We start from the raw sequence: 18,823 nt of genomic DNA, 5'->3' as shown, positions 1-18,823 counted from the left end.
ATTTTTAGGATTGAAATGAAGATTGAGATATTTATAATTAGAAAAAGAATAAAAAAGTTTGATGTGGGATGACACTGAAGTCGTGAACCCCATCCAACATTTCGACTTAGTAGGCAAGCAATTAATTGAAGTCATGCATCCATCCACAACTTCGGCCAACTTGTGGATCCCATCCACTATTTTTTTTTTCAATACTTTCTCTCATACCCTAATTTTGACATTAAGGTAACATTATTAAAAGAATAAGAATGACAGATAACAAGGAAAAAACAAAAATAATAGTTTCCATTTAAATCAAATCTCCATATCCACATTTTAATCCTACTTATAATCTTGTTAAGACGCCTTCAACAAGGTTGCTTTTTGCTCGTCTTGGAAACTGAAAAAAAAAAATTGAAAACTCGACAATTGTAAGCTAACAATGGTGGCAGCAATGGCCATTTCCAAGCGCTACCCGTCAATTAATTGGGGCAAGTACGATGGATTATATGGCTGCTCTCCAGTTCTCAAACGAGAATCCTCGAAAGATCTTCAACTTCTCCAACGATTTTTCACTTGCTCGGGTTATGTGAAACGGCCAAAATGCACCAACAATAGCTTCAACAGTAAACATATTGCGATAATGGCAAAGTGCTCAAGGACTCGACTCTTGTATAAATAACTGGTTCCTTAGTATCTCAACCACCTTATGAAGAACATCTTCATTTTCCATCAGATACTGTTCTGCTTCATGCTTGCTGCTGCAAATCCTCCCTTCAATATGAAAGTTGCTTTTATCTTTAAGAATAACTCCATGTTCACAACCCAATTCCAGAACCTCAGATTCACAGCAAAACCCCCTCCCAAAATGTATCCCTAGTTCTGCCATTTTCATGGATGAGGCTAACTTATTTTTCACCACCTGCACACTGACTGCTAGACCAGTGACCTAGAAAGAACCGTGGTCTGATTTAAAACAAGGTAGCACAAGCATTTCATATGAAAAACCAGAGATCTCATTAATAAAGTGCCCCAAAAATTAAATAATTTTAATTTTGTGAAGCACACAATATAAAAATAAAATCGTGTAATAGTCAATAAAATCTTTTTTCCCCTTTTGAACTCGGTAAAAAAATGATAACAAACAATGGTTAAGTTGCTGGCAGAATCAAACAATGGTTGAGTCAAAGTTTACCTTATCACCCCTCTTCAGTAATCCCTTTCTCAAAAGCCTCAGTCTGATTGCTGCATAAAATTGCAAGGCATTCCCACCACATGTTACCTCATCCTTCTGTTCGAAATCATTTTGATATCCTGCAGATCTAACCTGTATATAGACAATAATGCTGCATAGTGAAATACCATTCCTTCATATGTAATTGATACCTTATAAATGACAATATGAGGAAGGACTTGTGCAACTTAGTACCAACCTGATTAATAAAAACAATCAGAGTTTGCGATAGCTTCAGTGAATAATGAATTTTCCTTAATGCTTGGTTCATCACTCGAGGTCGACTGTCTCGCTCAGAACTGCCAATCGGAGCATCAAGTTCACACTGTGGAACAAGGGCAGCTACCTGAGGAATCCATTTTATAGGCCAACATCAACTTGCATCAGCGGATTGAATGATACAAAAGACTCAATAATATAAAGTCGACTATTTCATTCCCCAATAATTAACAGCATTGGTCCAAAGAATAAAAGTAGAAAAAGGAAAAAGTGATAAAGGAATATCACTATTGACATAATTACTAAAACTGGTCCTCCAGAAGTTTTCCGCATAAAAAGATCATGAGAACCGTAATGAAATAGGACATTTTGTGATAAGTAATACAATACACAAGGGAAAGGTAGGTAGTCTTACAGTATCAACCACAATTACGTCCACAGATCCACTTCTAACTAGAGTATTAACAGCACACAACAGATTTTCAGCAGAAGCTGGAGGTGAAATAAGAAGATTATCTACGTTTACACCCATTGATTCAGCAAATGACATGTCCATTGCATTCTCTGCATCAAAATATGCACAATATCCTGCCGAGAGAAAAGATCAATTAGCAAAAGATGACAATGAAACAAAGAAACCAAAAAGTTATTGATAAATATCCTTGTGCAAATGTTACACAAAAGAAATATATTTATGCACGTGTTTTCAACAGTAATATTGACAAATCATTGAGCTGACATCTTAATATTCCTTGAAAGCCATGTATTAGTCTGCCTTTTTTTTTTTGCTCTTGAGCGATCGCCGAACCGGGAAATGGGCTAGGCTAATTGCACCGAAATAAAGGGTAAATACAAACCAGAAAAGGGGCAATTAATTTTGTTCTTTTGGTTCGTTCAGTTAGTTGTGTGATGGAGGAAGGAAGAGATACGTATTTTTGGAAAGACCATTGGGTGGTGAAGACCTCTTTGTTTTTCTAAAAGGAATCAAGCATCTTCATATTGATGAAATGAAACTAATGCTCAAAGTACCAGAGAATTATATAAAGAGTTTGAATCTCTCAAGAACAAAGAATCCAAAATCCAAATGCACTGACTCCAAACAAGGCAGCAAAACAATCAAAACAGCAACTGAAGAAAATTCAATACAAATGAAATGCGGGGAAAGGAAACAAAGGTGGCTCCAAAGAACCATAACCATGAAAGAAGTAATCTTTGAAGTGCTCGAACAAGATGCATCTCAAGAGGTTAAAAACAAAAGAGTTGAGCTATCTTGAAACCAGCCAAAGAACATCTGATCCATAAAAAATCATTAACTACACAAGCTGACAAACTGCTACCACGACTTATGATGCACAACTAAAGAACCAATCTTGAGGTTACATCTAAGCCTCAATTGAAAGGACAGATAATTTGATGTAACACCTTTTGATGACAAAACTGCCAGGAATAGTTTACCAAAGTCCTGCTCAAGGATGACTAACGGAACGACTTCTTGTTAAGAACCTCTAAAGCACGCCCTCTTCTAACTCTTCATTCTCTACACTAATGGTAAGCACGCCCATCATAGTTTTTTTATTACTCTCATTCCCAAATTGTCTTCTTTCCAAAAAATTAACTTCTCCAAACACTTCTCAATCTTATTGTTGAAGCTGTAAATTGCTATCATATCAGATCATCTTTTTGAATTTTTGAATTAACATTAGATCCGTATTATGTGACTACAAGAATCTTCTGAGGGCCCATCTCTTTGAAGGGCCTTTCAACCCTCTCATGCTCCACGACACGATTTTCATTCTCAAATAAACTCACTCTAGCAAAGGATGCTGTTGGATATTAGCCCAAAATCAGATTGCAATCAGCTACCAATGACTTTAGACGGGCTGGTGCTTCACAAAACTGAACTCGAGATAAGCAATCCAAAGCTTGTTGCAACTTCCGGTTCCTCTTCACACTGAAACAGAGCATTCAAATCAACTTCTATTGGTTCCTTTCATCTCTGCTTCTCTAGTTCATCTGACTTCTCAATCTGGTCAATTTCCTCGCTGCTTACACTGAATGGGGACACAAAGTCAGCTTTTCTTTTCTTCTGAGATGGATCAATTGGAGTGTTAACAGAAATTCATCTTTGAAGATTCACCTTTACGTTGGGCAATGATAAAACAAAGTACTTAAATTTAGGAGAGGAGGATTTTTGGGCCTCTGATCTGTTGCTTTTCCGGGAGCTTGAATCTGTGAACAGATTTCTTCTAAAACTCTAGCAAAGGCCCTAATTACCTAATTCTCCCCTCTTGTACCTTTGTGTTATATTAGTAAATAATAAGAAAGTTCTCCATCGTGATTTCTCTCCCTATATTAGGGTTTCCACGTATATCAGTGTGCTTTTCTTTTCCGTCTCTTTTAATATGGTACCAGAGCAAGGTGACGATGAAATCCTAAAAACCATCCTTGATGGAACCCAACTAGAGGAGCAACCAATGGAGGATCCGAACGCATCAAAAAGACAGTCACTGTGAGCGCCGCCGTCCAAGCCGCTGCCGACGCCAGAATTGCTGCCACCATGGACATACTGCTTCGACAGCTCCAAATCATGCCGACCAGCATGATTTCCCAACCCCATGCGCCATCGAGTGGTCTCATTTTCCAGCCACATGCGCCACCGCATAACTTTCTTCCCCAGCCGTAGGTAATCCACGCATTGTCTAGTTGTACCTCTATCTTCCAGTCGATGCCTCTTGTCCAACCACACCTAACCCTACCTCAGCCACCGCCCACTGTTCAACCACTGCCCATTGCCCATATGCCAACCCATTTGTTCAACTACAAACCCTAAATCCAAAGCCTCCTCAACACCTACCTACCACCTTGCTGCAAACTAGAATTCCATCCAATTCCACCGCAAACAAAATCCTACACCTTTCAAACCCAACCGCTCTTCACAACCCCAACAAGACACTATACCTTACCGGCTCAGTTAACATTTGAGGTCGGTGAATCCTTTGCCCAATCCAAACCTCATGTGCAGGATTTTTCTCTAGGTACCGCCCAACAACAACTGGATATGCTTCAACAGCAAATTGCGGTGTTTGAGGCAACGTTAGGGGCTCCTACAACCACTCCTAGTCTTGGCATTCCTACAACCTTGCTGATGTATTCCGAGAATTCGGTAACATTGTTCCCTACTTTGTCCTTTACTTATGTGTCTAATTCTATGACACAATCTACAAGAATCTTTATGGGGGAGAAGTTGAATGGCCATAACTATTTCTCGTGGTACCAATCTGTTAAAATGATCCTTGAGGGTCGCCACAAATTTGGCTTTCTGTCGAGAGAGATACCACACCCTCAACCAGGAGATCCCTAGGAATGTTACTGGAAATGGGAGGATTCTCTGGTTTGGGCCTTGTTAATCAATGGTACGGAGCTTATTGGCAAGCCTTTATTGTATGGTACGACTGCTAGGAACATACGGAATGCAGCTCAGAAGCTTTATTTGAAGCGTTAAAATACCTCTCACCTCTACACACTGAGAAAGCAAGTCCATGAATGCAAGCATGGATGTAACATCTTACTTGAATAAACTTCCCCTCATTTGGCAAGAAATGAATATGTGCAGAGAAATTGTCTGGAATTATCCTAGTGATGGAATACAGCACTCCAGACTTGAAGAACTTGACCGGATATATGACTTCCTCGTTGGCCTCGACTCCAAGTTGGATGTCGTCCGTGGTCGTATACTGGGCCAAAAACCTATTTCCTCCTGATGGAGGTCAATTTTGAAGTTTGTCTTGAGGAGGATCCTACGAGTGCCATGAATATTCTAACCACTTTTGCCATTGATTCCTTCAACGCAAGGTCCTCTACCCCTGATAGTGAGAAGCACAACGAAAAACATGTCCTCATCTGTGAGCATTGCAAGAAACAGCGACATACCAAAGAACAACAACTGAAAATTGCATGGTCGTCCCTCAAGAGATAAGAATTATTGGGAAGAACTTATCCTCTTCAAACCAAATGCAGTAATAGGAGTCGTTAATCTTGCAACTCTGAACCTCCACGTTTTAATTTTATGAGCTGAGAAGTAATTTGAGAGGGCTATGGGCCTGTTTGAATGGAAAAAAGGAGGTTGTCGAATGCTACTGATCGAAGGAGAAGAGAGACCGAGGGGGAGAGGAGTGAAAGAGGAAGGGGGAGGAGAGAGGAGATAGCAAACCTTTATTTTTTATTGCAAAATGTTGCTATTGAAAAAACCACTTTGTTCTTTGCTCCCTCAATTGTATCATTTGTTCTCTCAAAAAATTTCTTTCGGGTTCAATCATGCTCTAGGGAAATGACGGAGGTGGCTACTCTTTTTTCTTCATTTGAGGGTTTCCCTTTTAAGCATGGGGGAAGGGAAGTGAGCATATGGAGTCGCGATCCTTTAGGGGGGTTCTCGTGTAAATCTTTCTTAGCGACTTGGTTGATCCTTCTCCCCTTGGTTTGTAGGTTGTTTTTGGTGCTTTGGAGGATTAAAATTCCTAGGAAACTGAGTTCTTTACTTGAAAGTCTAACACGGGCACACTAACACAATGGATCAACTTAAGAGGAAGTTTTCCTTGCTTGCTAGTCTTTTCAGTTGTAAATTCTGTTTGAAGCGGGAGAAAGACCTGGTCCATTTTCTTAAGCATTGTGAGTTTGACAGTACATAATGGGATTCTTTCTTTCAGCAAAACCATTTTTGCTATGTCGTGGAATCTCTTCTCAACCTATCTGGTGGGGAGAAGGATTGCTTTCTTTGGTTTGCAAAGGGGGTATGCTATTTTGTGCGTTTTGTGGGGATGGAGAGATAGTAGAGTTTATAAAGGCGTGGAGCCCTGATGTTTGGTATCTAGTTCGTTTTCATGTTTCCTTGTGAGCTTGGATTTTGACAGCTTTTCGAAACTACTCTATATGTATTATTTTGCACAGTTGGAGTCCCCTTCTAAAGAGGGAGATCCCTTCTTTTGTGGGCTGGTCTTTTTGTATCCATGTGAATTCTCTTTGTTTTTTCAATGAGTTATTCTTTTCATTCTCTTTAAAAAAGAAGAATCTCGCAAGTTTTAATGAGTTTATATCATTTGTAGATTCTGGAAAAGCACGCATATACATATATGAAGTGGCAGGTACCCATAGCCAACGAGAAATCATATCCAAAATTATATTTTTGAAAATAATACTACCTTATCATACTTCATTACAACATTCATATTTCTTCATAAAAAAGTAATAAGTAACAGGAGGCTAGATTTGAATTTGAAAGTGAGGTCGACAACAATCCATGATCCTATAAGTATTTTCAATATTTTAGGGTAGTAATCATTAAGATTGGATTAAATGATAAACGAACTTAACATAAAAGATGGTATAGAAATCGAGGTTGATATTGAATCAAATGGATTTTTTCTTTAATAAAGTATTTTAAAGTATACAACTTGCCAGAATTTTCGACAAGTAGTTATCATTCTGATCCAGAAAAAAGGCAAAGCCAACAAACACCTCCAAGTTTCTGAGCTTCCTTAATGATGTGGAGCGCCAATGTTGTCTTTCCAGAAGCTTCTTGCCCATAAATTTCAATTATTCTTCCCTGCATAGGAAGTAGAATGATCACAACCAATACTTTAAAATGAAGAGAAAATCAAACTTAAGGACACAATTAGACAGCAGAGCTTGTTCAAGTGAAGCTGTCAAGTAGAGAAAATCGAACAGAAATACATACAGCAAATACACAGATAGTATCTGCATTTGCTAACAATGCACTTTGATAGAGTACACTACGAGAACTACTCAATAGAATGAATCAATACATTTTTTTTATAAGAAACAATTTCATTAATAAAATGAAATTAAAAGAGTTGAAGAAAGGGGAAGAGACCCCAGACCAAAGGAGTTACAGGACACATCTCCAATTAGCTAATAGAGTAGCAAAACTGTAAGATTTGAAAATTGCCAAAAGTTTGCACCAAGTAATAGCAGTAATAACATGGTCAATAAAGGATTCAAAATGATTGATTTTGTCTTGGAAAATTATGTTGTTGCACTCAAGCCATAGCTTCCACAGAAAGGCTCTTGCTATGTGTTTCCAAATGATGCTTCTTCTTCCTTTGAAAGGGTGATCCTTCAAAATGGTTGAAAGGAAGAGGGTGATATCCATAGGAAAGACCATGTGCCAATTGAAACTTTCAAAAAGTGATCCCAGCAATCTTTAGCAAAGGGGCAGAAAATGAAGAGGTGACTGATATTCTGAGTTATTCTTACATAGAGAACACCAATACAAAGATAATAAAGTAGTGGGAAGGTAGCACTGAAGCTTGTCGTTGGTTAGAACGGCTACGTGAGCAAGCTCCCAAATAAGAGTTTTGATTTTTTTTGGGATAATGGTCAGTCCATATGGCTTTAGGCAATTTTTTAAAAAGAACGTTTCCCTAGGCCTCATGTCTCAAAGCAATCCAAGATTTTGTGATGTAGATACCAGACACCTCGAGGTTCCAATGTCAATTGTCTATTGTATTAAGAGGCCGGTGATTTGAGTGGCCCATAAGTATTTGGCGATGAACCAACTTTGCAATCAAAGCAATCAGCAACAGAATTCAAGTCAGCAGGAAAGAGGTTGATACCAATGATTTTGTGACTTTGTATGATTGATGGAAAGACCCAAGACTCAAATTTATCAATAACCTTAAACAATTCTGATAAGAGTGCAGTCCTATTTCGACAAAACAATGGTGTCATCAGCAAATTGGAGATGAGTGATGGATAATTTATCCTTACCAAGATCAAAGCCTTGGATACTTCCTTCGGATTCAGCTCAATTCAAAAGCCGGCTAAGAGTGTCGATGATAATGTTGAAAAGGAAGGGGGAGAGAGGGTCACCTACCTAATACCTCGAGAAGCTTTTAGTTTACCTCTTGGTCAACTATTAATAATGATGGAGAAGTTTGCAAACAACAGACAACCCTTAATCCATTTTCTTCATCTACACCCAAAGCCTCTGGCTTGAAGAACAGAGTCAAGGAAACTTCAGTTAACAGTGTCAAAAGCCTTTTCAATGTCAAGCTTGACGGCAATTCCTCTTTTTCCTTTCCTCGACCACTCATCAATAACTTCATTGGCTAACAAAGGATCCAGAATTTGACACCCCTCAACAAAAGCAGATTGGTGTTCAGAAATTAAGTGGGAGAAGTTTCTTAAGCCTCTCAGGTAGGCAAGAATTTTGTAGGCACCTGTGGTAAGAATTATTGGTCTAAAGTCACCAAGACATTTAGCATCTGTCCACTTAGGGATGAGGGCAACGTAAGTTTCATTGAGATTTGCATTTACGATACAATAGAGATAGAAGTCTTGGAACAAACTTAATGTCTTCCTTAATAATCGGCCAAGATCTTTTGTAAAATTCTGCATTGAAACCATACGGACCAAAGTCACTAATACATTTAGCATCTGTGGTAGGAATTTTCTTAAGCCTCTCAGATAGAACCCTGGCAAGAACTTTGTAGGCATCTGTGGTAAGAATTATTGGTTTAAAGTCACCAATACATTTAGCATCTGTCCAATTCAGGATGAGGACAATGTAAGTTTCATTGAGATTAGCATTTACGATACCGTTGTGATAGAAGTCTTGGAACAAACTTAATATGTCATCCTTAATAATCGACCAAGATCTTCTGTAGAATTCTGCATCGAAACCATACAGACCAAAGTCACTAATACATTTAGCATCTGTGGTAAGAATTTTCTTAAGCCTCTCAGACATAACCCTGGTAAGAATTTCGTAGGCACCTGTGATAAGAATTATTGGTCTAGAATTACCAATACATTTAGCATTTGTCCAATTAGGGATGAGGGCAATGTAAGCTTCATTGAGATTTTCATTTACGATACCATTGTGATAGAAGTCTTAGAACAACCTTAATATGTCTTCCTTAATAATCGGGCAATATCTTTTGAAGAATTATGCATCACATACAGACCAAGAGACCTATTTGTACCAAGCACACAAATTGCATTCCAAATCTCTTGTTCAGAGAAAGGACTCTCCAGGGAGCATGATTGTTGGTCAAATAGAGTAGGCCAAGACAAAATGGGAAGGACAGTAAGGCTTAGCCTCTTGGTGTAGAGTTTTCGGTAGAATTTGAAGAATTCTTCAACAATGTCTTTTTCAATCAGAAGACTAACCCCCTCAGGTGAAAGTAAATCATGTATGGAATTCAGACGCTTCCCTGTAGCACAATACAATGAAAGAAGTGTATTTTAGATCCCCTTCCTCAAGCCAAAGTGCCTTGCACTTTTGTGTCTAGTGGACTTTCTCTGCCACAATAGATTGTAGTTGCGCCCTTAGCTCCCTTTTTTGGACACTGTGAATAGGGAGACAATCATCTATTTCTTCCAAATTGTCTAATAAGGTAATTTCAGCCATGAGTTCATTCTTTTGTGTATAAATGTTGCCAAAAGTGATCTTGTTCCATTCTTTAGCATAGTTTTCGGTCCTTTTAGCTCGATGATCAAAGCATGCCCTGATTGGCCTGTGTTGCTGTGTTTTTCTACCAATACTCAATGATACTATCAAAGTCTTTGTGCTTAAGCCACATATTCTTGAAGCGGAAAGGAGTTGGACCCCATTTGTTGTGCCAAATTGAAAGTAAGATTTGGAAGCGGTCAAATGTCGGCCTCACCAATCTTATAGATGTGATAAAGCTAAATTTCTGAAGAACCTGTTCTGTCATCAAGAAACGGTCAATAAGGGTGGATACATGGTAATGACGATAACCCGACCGTGTGTATGTGTCATTTTGCAATGGGATGTCGATGAGATCAGCTGCCTCAATGAAAGAATTGAAAGATTTCATACTGGTGGTTGGTGGTCTGTTGGAAGATTTTTCCCATGTCCATCTGAAGTCTCCACCTAGTATCTGATCACCACAAAACCCTAGAGATCATAAAGCTCTTGCCAAAACAAATGTTTGTTTTTTACAGAGGATGGCCACAAATACCTGGGATCCAAAAAGAAAATCTATTTGCTAAAGAGAAAGAAAAAGTAAGCGAAAAAAAAGGCTATTAATGACCTCGCCCAATGTAATGGAAGGGATGTTCCACATTATGATGATACCACCAAAGGTTCCTGATGCTTCCAAGACCGTCCAATTGATAATCTAAAACTCCAAAGGGATTTAATGATACAACAATCAACCTCCACTAACTTGATCTCTTGAGGAATCACCATAGTAGGGTTATGTTTAAGGATGACATTTTTCACCATTGCACATTTTTCCCCGGCTTTCAAACCTTGCACATTCCAAGAGAAAATAATCATTTGGAGTTTGATCACCCACCCTGGTTTTCCTTAATGATGTCTTTTTTATATTTGATGCTACGGACAAGCCTTTTTAGCTCATCTATTCCTTTGGATTTCTTTTTTGTTCTCTTGCTCTTTTTACCAGTTTATTAGTAGACTGTGATACAAAGCCGATTTTGATAGAGCCAAGGAACCCCAATCTGAAGGTGATAGATGATGTCCATCAGGGCTCTTGAGCATTTCTTGATCCTCGATGAATCAATTTATAATGAAACCTAAAATTTAATTTGATAGAACCCAGATATATTGCAATATAAAAGATAATAGAAATACAAGATAAACCAAGTGATTCGAGGTACTTGGACCCTCCCAATCTTAAGACTAATCTCAGGCCTTAATTCACTGACTACAATATTGCCTATCTTCTCCATTCCCCACTCTCTCTATTTATATTCAACCAGTATTACTAACTCTCCAACTTATTACTAATATGCCCTTAATACCCTAATACAAAGCCTATCATTATCGGCCCCTAAAACACACCTTTTTACTCAGCCCAATTTGCAGCCCACAGCCAACACCCTATTCCTTTGATTTTCCAACAATCGGTCCCAACACCCAAATATGTCACGCCGGCATCAATTAGTTTGTACATCTCTTCACACAAATTTCTCTTTCCCTAAGCTTCACGTAATCTACCCATTCCCCACAATTGCTTCTCCAACCACCGCCAATCAACATTTTTTGATATTACCAGCACCTCCGACCATCATGGCTCATTGTGATCTACCATATTTAGCGTTTCGACCACCGTAGCACAACTTCAACTACCATAACTAGAGTCTCCACCCTCACCATACTTCCTCCGTCTTCAACTAGCGTGATTACAAAAGTACTTCGATCATCGCTTCTTTGTCTGGCACCCTCTTTGTTGGCCAACAACTCAACCGTCGACAATTTCTTTTTCTTCATTAGATCCCCCAATTGTTTTGACAAGCATTAGATAATCAAAAAATTATTCTGCCACCATGTTTTTTTCGATTTCTTTTTCCTCTTTCTCATTCCATTCTTCTTTCATGTGCCTCATCGCTTCTTAGACCTCAAGGAGTTCTTCCTCCAACTATCTTAATTTGTTTTTGTTGGTATGTTTAACCTTCTTTTGTTTCTCTTGCACTTTCTTTTCTTCACATACCTATTTTTCCTTGGCCAATCTTGCTTCATTTGGCCTGGATCTGTTGCTCTTACTCGATTCTGGTTGCATTTGAAGTTTCGCATCTCTGTCAAACATGATTCCAATTTGACAGCCTTTTGTCCTTGAGTTTCTATATCTTGAAGGCTCCTTGAGATGATTACATTTTATTGATTTCTTTTCAAATTAGAGCTTGGTTCCCTTGTTTCTACTGGAACGACTATTTCCTTCCCTTCTTCTACGTTAGGTAAGCCACTTGATTCTTTGCTTTCCTTCTTCGCAAATTTGATTTCTTCTTTTCTCGTTGGTGCAACCTCTCTCCTCTCTTTGAAAATATTTCTCATATCACTGTTCACCTGCTTTTCTTCCTCTTGTTGAAATCAAAATATGAATTCCATCTCATTTAGCCAATCCCACAATTCTCTCAACTTTGCTTCAACTCCATGAATGAAAGAAGCCATATATTGTAATATAAAAGATAATAGAAATACAAGATAAACCAAGTGATTCGAGGTACTTGGACCCACCCAATCTTGAGACTACTCTCAAGCCCCAATTCACTTACACTATATTGCATATCCTCTCCATTCCCCACTCCCTCTATTTATAATCAATCAGTATAACTAAATCTCCAACTAATTACTAATATTCCCTTAATACCGTAATTACCCCTAATACAAATCCTATCGTAATTCAATTTGATCATGACATTCTTTTAATCATTATGAATGTGAATTAGTCATATACATGGAATTTACATGAACTTCGATTAGATTATGCAAGTCTTCTAATGTCCTTTTGGCTCATAGTCTTTTGGAAGAAGTTGAATATAAAAGAACTTGACCACAAACCACTAAACTGGGGTCCCCTTTTTTTAATTTCAGATATACATAGATGGGATAAGCAAATAATTGGCATTGATTAGCTGAAGCATAGAACGAGTAACCTTCAAGCTAAGCTTCCCAATAAGCTTGAAGAGTTCCAACATTTGGAACTTCAAAAGTTATTTGGACCCCAAAATTCATGATGAATTCAAATTCACTCACATCTTTAATGAATTATGTACTTATTTAATGTTATGTGTTTTAGATTGTACTTATTCAATGTTATGTGTTTTCATTTATTATAGTAGTTGAAAGGGCATAAAATTAAATGTTATGTCCTTTTATTTAGCATTTTTAATTAGTATACATAGGGATCTAGTTTCCACATTTTGGGAAGAGAATGTCAATATTAAAAAGTTTGTGCATATTCAACTTTCAAATCTAAAAATCAATTCACTAGATGAGTCTTGATCAAGCTAATCCTGGAGTGAGTTGTCTTAGGATCTAAGAGTGACCACCATAGATTCTAGGTTTGATCTAAGTTAGCTTTCTTTGTGAGTTTTGCAAGGATCCTAGAAGGACCTCTAGCTTTGCATCTAACAAACATAGTGGGCGCTTATCAGGTTCTCTGCCCTTATACATAGTTGACAAAGGTCAAGTGATTTAGGATCGGTTCTAACCAAAGATTTCTTTATTATATGCACACTATGATCAAGCCTTAAACCTATCCTTGCAAAATCAAGGTGAAGAAATGAAATATAGTACACAAATAACATGCGGCAAAACAAAATATGATGGAAATAACAAAAGATCATTAGACTAAGAGACCTTTATTATGTAGAAATCAACACCATGAATATGCGAGTGACGTAAAATGAAAAGGTAGTGAAGTAACAACAGAAAAGACTTTAACTGCAAACACATTCCAATTCTGGAAAATACGTGAAATAAACAATCAAATAAATGGCAGAAAAAAAATCCAACTTACAGCCACTCACCTTAGGTAAACCTCCAATCCCAAGAGCAATGTCTAGCTTTAATGATCCAGTGGAAATCACATGTGCATATCGGGAGCTAAAAGACCTCTGCAAAAACAACTTAGATTCCTTTCCAAAATCAGCAGCAACCCGAGAGATTGCCGAATGCAGTGCAGTATCTTTCTCTGTCGTTTTAGTATCATCATTAAGCATATCGCATTCGTACTCCCAAACATCAACTAAATTTTATAAAGAAAAATTATGGTGCATTAGGATAAACAGAAAACGTCAATTGGGCAGCTCTTATGTAACTAACAAAATACAAAGAAAGAGATTTTTGGCCTGTTGCCTATTACCTAGTGAGGAAAAATGACAAGCATCTATACCCATACAGCTGATCACATCTCTCCTTCCCTTCCAGAACAAAAGGGGAAAGGGTCACAGAAGAAAAACAAAACTGGGAAAACCCATTTATACAATCTTAATATAATTGTAAGCCAAAACAGAGAAAATACTACTTTCAAAAGCCCCATTATCCATGAACAATATTCAATTCATTTCATTTTTTCCTTATTTAAATTCACAAGAAAACAACTATCCTTCTACATGTGGCAGCATCTAAGTTATTTCAGTACCGAGGACATTACGGACGAAACTCATAAATAAAAATGTTCAAACTCTAACAAGAAAACAGATAATCAATTCAAGACGTAGAATCTGAAGTAAAAGTAGAAGACGAAGAGGTCAAAGAAAAGAGACCTGGCCGAGGAAGTGGAACAGAGAGGAAAAGCGAGATGCTTCGAAGTGCTTGAGACGGCAAGAGCGGAAGAGTGAATGTGCGAGAAATGACATCCCTCGTAGAGCTTATTGGGCAGAGTTTTTGGGTTAGGGTTTTAAGATTAAGAAATTTGGCGCTTAGGAATTTTGCAGAGAGGAAGCTCCATTGTTGTTCTTGGTGCTCTCAAAGGGTCAAATGAAAAAGGAGATTTGACATTACAAACTCACCCCGAAACTTTGTTATTTGGGTCAAAAATGTTCTTCACGAGGATATTCGGGACAAAGATTATCCATAGCATTTATGCTTTGTTATCGTTTTTAATAGTTGACGTTTATCATATTTTTTACTTTTTACGATGATGTTAATTATTTTTATATCGAACTAAAAATAGTCCACGCCTAAAACACCGACTATAATAACCTATAAGATTAAAATAATTCTCTTTGTCTCAAATATTTCGTTTAAAAAATGCATTTAAATTTTTAAAAAATGTTCAAAAATACTCTTACGAGTATATTTGAATGAAAACCGTTAAAGTTTTGTTTCAAATATACCTTTAAACTATTGAAAATTTTCATAAATACCCTTAATTTTAAAAAGAATTCAAAAATTCTCTCTTAGCCAATTTTTACGCCACATTTCTTAACGCCCAAAATAAAACTAAAATTTTTAGTTGAAACCAAAGTTTTAAATTTCCATCGATGTCGATATTTCTAATGAATATTTTCTCATTTCCTTGGGTTTGATATCGATTGTGGGATGAATCGATATTTCTATTACATCTTTAAAAGATCCACAAATCACAAAAAAAAATATATAATACAAATATAACATAAATAATAGACATATTTACTTATTTAAAAATAACAAAATATTTGTTTAATCATTTAATTTTTTTTAGTTTTTTATAATTTTTCTAAAAGTATCCATTAAAATCGAAATTTTTGTAAAATTAAGACTTTGATATATTTATCAACGTCAATATTAACCTTGGTTAAACATAAAGTTTCACAAACTCTCGTAAAGTTCTAAAATAAAATTTCTCCTTAAAACATACTAAAACAATAATTAGTAAAAAAAAACTCACAACGATAGATCTATTAGACTATCATTATGTGTTAATAGTCAAATATATTTTTTATTTGACAATTAATTATATGTTAATTACTACAATAACTATAGAGATTAATTGTGTTTTTAATCTATTATTGTCTGTTAATAGTCAAGTAAATTTAAGACTATGGTTTTAACTTAAATTTTAGGTTTTTATTTTGGTTGGTAAGAAAAGTGGTGTAAAATTTAGATAAATGAGAGTATTTTTTAAATTGTTTTAAGTTCAAGGGTATGAAACTGTTTTTATAGTTCAAGATTATTCTTAAAACAAAACTTTTTCATCCAAAACTAATGGTTGGTGTATTTTTTATCCCTTTTTTGAAACTTTTGAAAGTTTATGAGCATTTTTTATAATTTAACCAATTTAAATTCTTTAAAAAAGAAGTATGTATATCCAAGTTTTTGCTATTTTTGTAAATATTTTGGTTTATTTTGCTATATTTGAAAATGTTTCATTTAAATATGGGCACTTTTCAAATATAGTAATCGAAATATTAAAAAAGCACATATACTAATCTATGGCAATCTATCAAAAGACTTATTTTTGTTAATAATTTTAGCAATTTTATTATTTGAAATAATTTTTTTAATTATATCGATTTTTTTAAAAAAAAAATTGTTATTTTAAAAACTAACCTCTTTCTTTAAACTTCTTTTTCTTTCTTACACTACGTGGCATGTGATGGGGGATGAAGTTGGGTTATAATAGCCCACTATTTATTTGGAGTAAGGTTTACTTTTAGTTGGAGAGTAGCTTACCATTTTGAATAACCATCATTGCTATTCTTCAATCCTAAGTGTGTTAGTTTTAAGGTAAGAAAATTCATTAGAGTTTTAAGGTAAGAAAATTCATTAGACAACTTTGTATACCACTTCCTATACTATCACTCGCCAATCTCCGACCACCATTTTCGATACTCCATCGACGAACTTTCAGCAACCAACATCCCGACCACTACCAATCAACCTTCAATCACCATTGGTCAAACTTGAAATTTTTCAAAAAAGAACATTTTTAAAAGAGATTTGTCAAGCATGCTTGTGTGTTTTATTTTAGGGGTCTTTTCAAAAATATAAAAAAGCGGCAAAATATTTACATTCTATAGAAAAATTCCAAAAACGGAAAAAAAACCTAGACGCCCACCGTGTAAAATACCAAAAATGCCCCGTCAACCACGCCGTCAATAACGCGCGCGTAACATATTTGCGATTTATACGCGTTCATTTAGATATGGTTAAATATATACGCGATCGTTTAGATATTGTTAAATATATACGTGATCATTTAGATATGGTTCAATATATATACGATCGTTTAGATATAGCTACAAGGCGATCGTTTAGATATGATTCAATATATACGCGATCGTTTAGATATGACTATAATTTAGATATGGCTACAATTTATCTTTTCAATTTCATCGTTTAATTTTGTTACACGATCATTTAGATTTGGGTCATTTGGGACCCAAATCTAAATGGTTTTTTTTATAAATTTGGTACACGATTTTTTTTAATTCTTTTGATACACGATTGTTTAGATTTATTTACACGATCGTTTACTTTTTTTTTACACGATCGTTTACGTTTGTCACTCCAATCCAAATTATTTTTTTTTCAAGATTTTTTATACACGATCGTTTACTTTTTTAAACGATTGTTTACATTTGGCTACTCCAATCTAAATGATTTTTTTCCAAGATTCTTTATACACAATCTTTTTTTTTAAAGATCGTTTACATTTGGCTACTCCAATCTAAATGATTTTTTTTCAAGATTCTTGATCTTTTAGATTTTGCTATTTTGTTGTACATAGTTTTATACTCGTTTAGATTTGGTTACCAAATGTAAACACGTAAAAAAAAAAAAAAAGAAAAGAAAAGAAGAAAGACGATGGAAAGAAATCGAAGCGAAAAAAAAACGAAGAGGAAAATAAGAGAAACGATGGAAAGATTAAATGACATAAATAAAGAATTGAAAAATAAGAAAGATGATGGAAAGAAATTGCAGAAAAGAAAAATAGAAAAGAAGAAAGATGAAATCGCAGGGGAAGACAAAATAACAGAAGAAGACGAATCGCGAGGAAGAATAAAAAGATGGAATGGCAAATCTGGAATATTTAAAAAATGGCTAACCTTAGGGGCTTTGTTATACGGGCCGTAAATAGTTTACAGTTTTATTACAATTATTTAAGTTTTCCTTTATTTTAAGTGAAGTATTTATCAAAATGGTTTTAAAAAAATGAAATTTTGAATTTTTTTTTTATATAAGTCATTCCAAATATGTTGTTAGTTTAAGAGATTTTTTCAAAAATATAACAAAGCAGAAAATGTTTACACTGTATAGAATAATTTCGAAAACAAAAAAAAAAGCCTAGAGGTTCACCGTGTAAAATACCAAAAATGCCCCATCAACCACGTCGTTAACAACACACGTGTAATATATTTGCGATCGTTTAGATTTGGTTATTGTTTGGTACGCGATCGTTTATATATCGCTACAATTTATCTTTTTAATTCTATCATTTAATTTTGTTACACGATCGTTTAATTTGGTTACGTTTAAATTTGGTTACACGATCATTTAGATTTTGGTCTTTTTTTTTCAAAATTTGGTACATGATTTTTTTAAATTCTTTTGGTACACGATCGTTTAGATTTCTCTAAATGATAATTTATTTTTTTACACGATCATTTACTTTTTTTACACAATCGTTTATATTTAGCTACTCCAATCTAAATGATTTTTTTTCAAGATTCTTTATACACGATCATTTTTTTTTACACGATCGTTTACATTTGGCTACTCCAATCTAAATGATTTTTTTCAAGATTCTTTATACACGATCATTTACTTTTTTTTACACGATCGTTTACATTTGGCTACTCCAATCTAAATGATTTTTTTCAAGATTCTTTATATACAATCTTTTATTTTTTTTACACAATCGTTTACATTTGGCTACTCCAATTTAAATGATTTTTTTCAAGATTCTTTATACATGATCTTTTATTTTTTTTACACAATCGTTTACTTTTTTACACGATCGTTTACATTTGGCTACTCCAATCTAAATGATTTTTTCCAAAATTCTTTATACACAATCTTTTAGATTTTTCTACTTTTTGTATACGATCGTTTAGATTTGTTACCCAAATTTAAACGATGTAATAAAAAGAGAAAAAGAAGAAAGACGATGGAAAAAA

At 35.4% G+C, this 18,823-nt stretch overlaps 1 protein-coding gene across 4 annotated transcripts; it reads right to left on the bottom strand.

Moving 5' to 3' along the window:
* Window positions 1-263: 263 nt before the first annotated feature.
* Window positions 264-14,782, bottom strand: LOC103502456 (DNA repair protein recA homolog 2, mitochondrial). Of its 4 annotated transcripts, none has more exons than XM_051088227.1 (8): window positions 14,486-14,777; window positions 14,083-14,140; window positions 13,748-13,965; window positions 6,944-7,031; window positions 1,848-2,020; window positions 1,413-1,559; window positions 1,175-1,306; window positions 264-945 (listed from the first exon to the last, which is right to left on the bottom strand). In XM_051088227.1, the coding sequence occupies exons 1-8, from the start codon at window positions 14,576-14,578 to the stop codon at window positions 916-918; spliced, it is 939 nt and encodes a 312-aa protein (XP_050944184.1). In that variant the 5' UTR covers window positions 14,579-14,777; the 3' UTR covers window positions 264-915. The 4 variants fall into 4 exon arrangements, with proteins under 4 accessions (XP_050944184.1, XP_008464618.1, XP_008464617.1 ...); XM_008466396.2 differs by having other exon boundaries at window positions 264-928; window positions 13,748-13,911; window positions 14,486-14,774; XM_008466395.2 differs by having other exon boundaries at window positions 264-928; window positions 14,486-14,773.
* Between the last annotated feature and the right edge of the window lie 4,041 nt (window positions 14,783-18,823).

The sequence above is a fragment of the Cucumis melo genome, chromosome 8 (genome assembly GCF_025177605.1).
Source record: "Cucumis melo cultivar AY chromosome 8, USDA_Cmelo_AY_1.0, whole genome shotgun sequence".
In the NCBI taxonomy this organism is placed as follows: Eukaryota; Viridiplantae; Streptophyta; class Magnoliopsida; order Cucurbitales; family Cucurbitaceae; genus Cucumis; species Cucumis melo.
Note: the sequence above shows the minus strand (reverse complement) of the source record. Positions and strands in the feature narration are given on the sequence as shown.